This window comes from Phoenix dactylifera, chromosome 7, assembly GCF_051530095.1.
Source record: "Phoenix dactylifera cultivar Ajwa chromosome 7, Ajwa_hap1_PhDact_Kaust_v1.1, whole genome shotgun sequence".
Taxonomy (NCBI): domain Eukaryota; kingdom Viridiplantae; phylum Streptophyta; class Magnoliopsida; order Arecales; family Arecaceae; genus Phoenix; species Phoenix dactylifera.
Genome location: NC_143196.1, coordinates 15,372,125 through 15,380,037, shown reverse-complemented (window position 1 = coordinate 15,380,037; position 7,913 = coordinate 15,372,125). Strand labels below are relative to the sequence as shown.

The 7,913-nt window shown below is 37.7% G+C and overlaps 1 protein-coding gene across 1 annotated transcript; it reads right to left on the bottom strand.

The window, feature by feature from the left end:
• Window positions 1-440: 440 nt before the first annotated feature.
• Window positions 441-6,504, bottom strand: LOC103698670 (alpha carbonic anhydrase 7-like). The gene is made up of 7 exons (XM_008780711.6): window positions 6,348-6,504; window positions 6,010-6,227; window positions 5,820-5,926; window positions 5,580-5,682; window positions 5,284-5,451; window positions 4,852-4,905; window positions 441-2,885 (listed from the first exon to the last, which is right to left on the bottom strand). The coding sequence occupies exons 1-7, from the start codon at window positions 6,433-6,435 to the stop codon at window positions 2,802-2,804; spliced, it is 822 nt and encodes a 273-aa protein (XP_008778933.3). The 5' UTR covers window positions 6,436-6,504; the 3' UTR covers window positions 441-2,801.
• Between the last annotated feature and the right edge of the window lie 1,409 nt (window positions 6,505-7,913).

The following is a 7,913-nucleotide window of genomic DNA, read 5'->3' as shown; positions in this document are numbered from 1 at the left end:
ATCAGGCAGCAAGCATGGCTTCTTCTTCCTCCTCTTGGTCAGCTACATGGAAGAAAGGAAGGTGTTCCTCTCTTCCCTCCTTCTTCATCCATGGTAAAGAAAAGAAAAGAAAGTGTTTCTTCCTCCTCCTTCTTTTTCCTCTTGGAAGCAATCAAGAGTTGATTGTTAGAGGAGTTCCAACCATCAAAGGGATCTCTGCAAGGGAGCTAGCACCCCGGTGAGATTGTAACCTCGATTAATCTAGATCTTCGTGTGGATACCCGTAGAGGCCGGACACTTGTGCGGCTTCAAACGAACCTGATTTTCACGATCATCAAATAGCGGTGAAGATCTACCCGCTCAAAGGTAAAGATTTGATCTTTATAATTTTTAATAGTAGATCTGAAAATTAATCAAGTAATTAATTTTAATTCTTTCCTTCAGATTTCATGATCTTCTGAGTTAGAGAACTTCGATTTTTTTTGAAATCTACATTCCTCGGAACGTTCATGAGATGAACGCCCTGCGTGCGTCTTTCTGCTGCGATCGTCGCAACGCGTGCGTAGATAACCCGACATGTCAACCATCGACGTGCAACATGCATCACAGATTACATCCCAGATTAATTTAATATAAAAGAATAATTACAACCCTTTTTCATGAGACACGCAGGTCTCTAGTACATGAATTTAAGATGCACGCAGGCATCTGAAAATCTGAATTACATGCTATCACATAACATCATAGAACATCGTAGAATATTTCAGCACATTCGAAAGGGTTCATCCATGATCATCACCATACGCATCTCATGCATAAATATAATTTGCAGATCTGTAATTTAACTGATTATGTCATCTCATAAGTTGCTGATCATACAAGATATAATTCTAAATATTTATAATCATATTATTAAAGCAATAGAATCATTAATCCAAGCATACAAAAATCAGCATGCAAAAAATCAGCAGCCTGAAATTCTGCATGCAGAAAATTTCAGCAAACATAATCTTTTAAATTTCAGATTTAATATGCCTTTACTAACTAATCCTAATCTTAATCTACGAACGACGGTTTTAAAATAAGTTTATGCGATGAACGGAATTTCGCGCATGCCTTTCGCTGTGTTCAGAATTTTTCTGCGGCGTGCGAGAGATTCCAACAACTAGATCAAGAATGTACCGAAAAACTAATGTACTAGATCAAGAGTAGGAGTATGAGATGTTGAGGTTTGGAGTGAGACCGCGCCTGCCAAGTTTACCTTCACCAAGCTTTTGACAGTATGGTTTGACATGCTGTTGATGGGATTTGGAGCGAGACCGCGCCTGCCAAGTCTACTCGCCAAGCTTTTGACGGTATGGTTTAACGCACTGCTGCTAAGGTTTGAAACGAGATCATGCCTACCAAGTTTATCCGCCAAGCTTCTGATGGTATGGTTTGACATGCTGCTGCTGGAGTTTGGAGCGAGACCGCGCCTGCCAAATTTACCCGCCAAGCTATTGACGGTATAGTTTGACGCGCTACCGCTGGGGTTTGGAACGAGACCGCATCTGCCAAGTTTACCCGTTAAGCTTCTGACGGTATGATTTGACGCGTTGCTGCTAGAATTTGGAGCGAGACTAACTGCCAAGTTTATCTACCAAGCTTCTGACGGTACGGTTTGAGCCACTGCTGCTGGGGTTTGGAACGAGACCGCGGCTGCCAAGTTTATTCACCAATTTCTGACGGTACGGTTTGATGCACTGCTGCTGGGGTTTGAAGCGAGACCGCACCTATCAAGTTTACCTGCTAAGCTTTTGATGGTATGGTTTGACGAGCTGCTGCTGGAGGTTTTTTTTTTAGAGTAAAAAAAAAAATACTTTAGCCCTGAGGATCCAAGTGGGTCGGCGATGTCACCTTCCGATCGAAAGTCAAACAAAAAATAATGAAAAAATAATAAAAAATAATTAAAGAGAAAAAGAAGAAAGAAAGAAAGCTAGAATTTTATCAAGATCTTGATGAGAAGAAGGGACTTTGAAAGCCACCGAGGCCGGAGCCCCAGCTACACCCCCAAATGAGACAAAAGAAATAGAGGATTACGAGTGATGATGACTACAGAAAAGGCGAAAGAGAGGATGACAGCAGGTTACGTGATCGGTAGCTCTGACACCATGTTGAAAAGGAAGCATGAGAGAAGAGAATTGTATTTCTGTCTGTCAGTTACAATATACAAAAGCAATCTTTATATAGACTAGAAGGCTGACGAAATTTGGTAATGCTGACTACGTTTGGCACAATCAATCACAAATCAATCAAGGTAAAGTTTAGTAAGACCAACTAAGTTTAGCACAATCAATTAAATATCAATCAAGATGAAGTTTAGTAAGGCCGACTAAATTTGATACAATCCATTAATTAATGGATTCCAACAATAGTTTTCAGACTAGAAGGCTTGTGAAAAGGGGTATATTTTAATCCGTGGCTGGCTACGGTTGGTCCCCTTCCCCACTTCCTTTTTCAGATACATGTGTATTCGGTAATCTGATAATTAGATTTTTCTTTTATTTTTCCTCCAAGTTGAAAAGAATAGTTGCTGGCTTCATTATTTATCTTGATTGATAGCCAGTCTCTTCGAGGGATGTACGTAATGGGCACTCCATACTTGGCGGATTGGCACTACAGTGATTTTCTATTTCATGCTTAGTAATTATCGCAATTCTTCGCAATGACGAACTTCTTTATTGCCTAGTAATCCAAGATCCCAGTCCAAATGCTATAAGATTTTCTCAAGGAAACTTCATTAATACAATACATGAATCTTCAAGCCTACAAAGCATTGTGATTTAACATTTAAAATTTGGAGGGCGATAAAGGCTAACAGTCCTTTCATTGATCTCCTGTATTGGTCTTGCATTCATTTCAAAATCCTGCAAATTTCAAGAGGCAGAGATGATAGACCTAAAATATCGAATTACAATTAAAAAATAAGTACAATGGGACTCATATCATAAAATATTTATATGTCTTATAATGCTCATGATCCATATCACATGCTACCAGGAATATCTTACCTAAAAAAATTTTGTTTTATCAATCATTTTACTTATGACTGTGATATTGCATTTTCCCCAGGTTCTTTTATTTTGCATGAAATGTTTCTTTGAAAATTCCTAGGATTCTTGGGATCTTAGATTATTCAGAACATTTCTGGCTTTCCAAAATGTAACAATCTTCATGATGGTGGTTAAAATTAATTTTGGTCCAGGGTAAAGAAACGAATTGAAACGCACAATAGGGATCTAAATCCTCATAAATCTTTACAGTATCTTCCTCAGCTTCCAAATGAAGAAGATAAAAGATAATATTTTAATTGAATTTTAACTACATGGCACTTTGCAATCAGACCAATTTGTTGAATCTATAACATAGTTTTTTGTTTCAATCAAGAAAAATTTTGTATGGTATCAATCCACACTACTGAAAAGTATGGTTTCAGTGATGGCTTTTATAGTGCAAAATAATATTTACCTCTAAAAAATTTTAGATATATAGTTGGAAAAAACTAATTGCTCCAGAAAAATATTATATTATTGCAACAAAATATGTGGATGATAAAAAAATCTATTTTAGTGAGGCATTTGTTTGCTATGATAACTTATTTTATGTCAACATATAAATTGCCACTAAAATTTTTGCTATGTCTCTATAGAGGCTATTATTTTTTTGCCGCTACTCTGTTAGGATGCTTATGATAACAATTTTATGACTTTTGGTGCCTTTAACTTTTGCCCTTAAAAGCCTATCTCGTTTGTACCAAAAAAAAAAAAAGAAAAAGCCTATCTTGCTGTAGCACTAATAAAAAATCAAATGTCTTTTTTATATGTACAGATTAACATGTCTTTTTATATTCGTCTATATATATATATGCTACTGCTACATCTTGCAAGTAATCAATCAAGAATAAAAATATTAGGAAAAACTTATACTTTATATTGATGATTCAAGCACAAATATAAGAAGTATTTTACTTTGGTCCACAAAATTTTGGGTACATATCATGCGATTTACCTTTCATAACAATTATATATATATATACATATATACATACGAAAAGCAATACGATAAATGGAAAATACACATAAATTGTCTCTTATATTATTTTTATTCAAAATAGGGAAAGAGGTATTATTGAAGCAATGGATGTCAATATCAATAAATAGAGTAAAATTATAACTAATACAACAAGTTGACTATGTTTAGTGGATATTTTTTAATCAAATATAATATATCCACTAATATAATATATATAAGATTATAAAAATTATTTTCTGTTTTTTATTGATGGAGATAAAAGTGAGAACTCGATTTATATTGACATTAGTAGTTTCTAGATTGTCTATATCTCTAACTATAAATGGATTAGTTTATAAGTATCTGATGATACATTTCGTGGATTGGATCCAATAGCCTCATTATATATATTGTATCTATCCAAAGTTCAGATGCAAGTCTGAGGTGTCCGATTACAGGATGATAAGTTCAGAATATGCATCACATCTATAAACATTAAAGATATATTTTCATTTAATTACGTGAAGCAAGAGGTCATAACTTAATTGGTTCCACTGTGCGACTCTAGAGGTGACACCATGCATTAATTGGTTCAAATGGGTTCCATTTGCGACCATAGCTTAATATTTTTTGTTTTAAATTTTTTTCTCAAGAGAGATCTAAAGTTGGTAAGCGTTGAAAACATTAATAAGAGTTTCTTTTCTTAGCACACAATGGACGGCAGGAAGGGAGGGAGGGGGAAGAGATCTAGAGAGAAGACAGAGGAAACGCGTTGGAAAGAATGAAAAGAATGGAAGGGATTGCTTTCCACATGCTACTTACATCATGGACAGCCTCTCTAAGTCTATCCACCTGCTTCCTTGATACAGTCCGCACCTGCCAACAATAAACTGGCTCCTTAATGAACCAAAAAACGAAAAAGAGACAGCTTGGACCTTAATCCAATTCCTTTATTCAACCTTTGTCTAATTGACACAAAAAATAGATTGGAGTGAGTTTAGATCCTCTGCGGTGTGTATTTTCACTTCAGAAGCCCATGTATGGTTGGATGGTGATATATATCGCCTATCATGTTGCTATGTCAAACACAGGTAGCATGCCAAACATGATGGGTAACATGACGAGCGAACTCATCCAACATATCATCCATTCAGCCTTGCAAGGCCTTCTGCGGTGCAAAATACACACACCATAGTATCCTAAATAGATTTGGTTAGCACCACAGTGGACGCCTAGTTTGTAATTGAAACCAACCTTTTTTATAATGGTCCACACAACACCTTCAGTGCAAGGTGGAACAGTGAGCGAGCCCAAATATCTATAGTACTTTCTGCTTCCCCATTTTGCATGCCTTGGATTTACCATTCCCAACACCTCCTCTTCCCCCGTCAAGTCTCCTATCTTCATAATTTCTTCCTCCACCTAATCGAAAAAAAGAAAAAAAAACATTCATGTCCAGCAACACAATTGGCATCCATAATAAAGCATAATTCGGAGAACCATTCCTAAACAATAGAACACTTTGCTTTGCCCATGGAGCACAAACTGACCTCCTCTAGGAATGAATCAGGGCGGCCAATTTTGTACAGAATACCGACCACGGCGACCTTCTGATCGGCACTCTCATGCACCATATGCATCTCCACAGCATACCTGCGTGCAAATTCAGCACAATATCACCTGCGAATTCTATATAGCTAGGATCAGTGTGCCTCAGTGTTTTCTTATAAACCTAAGAAGTTAAGAAGTCAATTTATGATAGTTATTAAAATGACTGAGAGATGAAGCACCTCCGGCCGTTGAGGGTGTGCTCCGAAGGCGCATGCCAGTGCAACTGTTTAAGTGTATACATGGTTTCATTGATCCAGATGGCCCCTGGATCTTCCTCCCATTTGACCTGAATCCATGGAAGAGGAAGCATCGCATGCATTAAGCTATAGTGGACTAAAAGATTGAGAATTTCGGTCCTGAGACTCTCACCATAATATCGTGGCCACGATTCTTGACGACGGCAAGGGCGGCGCGGTAGGTTCGGCGGAGCGGCCCCAGGTGGTGATGCACTTGCACTCTTTTGTCCAAGAGATCAAGGGGGGACTGCATCTGACCTTTATTACATATGGCCCAGTCCTCATGGATTTTGCCCCAGTTCTCAGGTCCGTGCTCGCTATCACTCTCGTAGCTGAACTCTCTCTCATCCCCTGCAAGGAATATATGGCACAATTTTAGATCGGAGCTAGCAATCATTTATGCTAAATACCAATGGAAACGGATAAGGAAGCATATAACCCAGAGATGAGAACATGTAAGGAGCTGCATACCAACTTCTTCGGCCGTGGTCCGGGGGATGCACCGTAAAAGAAAAACTGCAACCACCGTTGAGATGATGAGAAGCTTGCGGCGGCCCATGTTTATGTTCTCTAGCCTGGAGAGGGGAAGGTGGATGGCGAAGTATAAATAAAGAGCAGGGAGGGTATTTGAGTCTGGACGTTTTCTTTGTGCATTGTATAATCTCTTTAAAGAAAAAATGGACCGGGTTCAGTCCTAGGCATTAAACATGATCATGGGATGACACAGTTTACTTGCAAGTTAATACGTCTCAAACAGATTAATAGGATTTCAGTGGAATTTAATAGATTAGACATGATTCGGCATTATGTTTAACTGGAAGAAATTTAATGAGTGTCTATATTTTAAGATCATTTTAAACTCCCATCAGAAGACGGACGGGGCCGGGTCTTGTCGATGGCTTTAATTGGAACTAAAATAATCCATATCTGACTCGAATTTAAGCCATATGGTGCAATGCATGCAAAGTCAACTTTGTTAGATTTAAGCCATATGGTGCAATGCATGCAAAGTCAACTTTGTTAGATTTAAGCCATACGGTGTCAAATATTGAAAGAGTAAACGGACATCGGAAACATCGGAGCAAAGAATGGAATATATATAATAGCGAAAGGAGAAGTGGACCGGGGGCTCTGGGGAAACAAGCCAAACCGAGAAGGTAATAAAAAAATTTTTTGGCGAGAATCAGACCTGCCATCACTCGGGCAAAATGGAACCGGAGGTCATATATAGTCCCTTCTTTTTGGGTTTTCCTCAAGTGCTTCAGTACTTGTTTTGCATCGCCGGTTTCCGCAAAAGATCATCGAAGGTAACCCAGGCCGAATGGATGGATGGAGATCAAATCCTTAGACATAATACCACTCAAAACTCTGACCTCGAATTATTTGCTGGTCTGAGACCTGAATCTAAAATTTTCAACTAAGGCCTTCAAGAAAACCACCGAAATTAATTAGATCAAAACTTTGAGAGATAATGCTATCCAACATTTGATCCTCATCAAGGTTCATCAACTTGGTATCAGATTCTGCACTGGTACTATTTTATTATAGTGTCGACATGCGATATGGTACGAGACGATGAAATGTACAGAATGTTGGTACGGTATATATGAAATCGTATACCAGTTCAGTATCTAGACGGTATGTTATGCTTGATATGATACATTGATAAGTGTTAAATAATGCGTAAATTAATCTATTTTACATAGCATTTATTATTATTTTTATACACATATTCTAAATTTAAACATAAGAAAATGTATTTTCCTTCATCATTTCATTTTAAATAAATTATTGAAGTTTGATTGATTTTCTTAATTATTTGAGCCCAATGTATGCAGGTCGAGCCAAACTTAATTGGATGATGCCTAAACCCACACTACATCCCATCAATTTCTTTTCTTTTTCTTCACACGTTCACCCACCAAGACTCTTTCTCTCCACGTGTCCAAACTTCCCCAGTTTTAAGCTTCAAACAGAGTCAACCCCAATTTTCTTTTCATCACGAATCACAGCCACATCCAGCCACGTCCGTTTCCC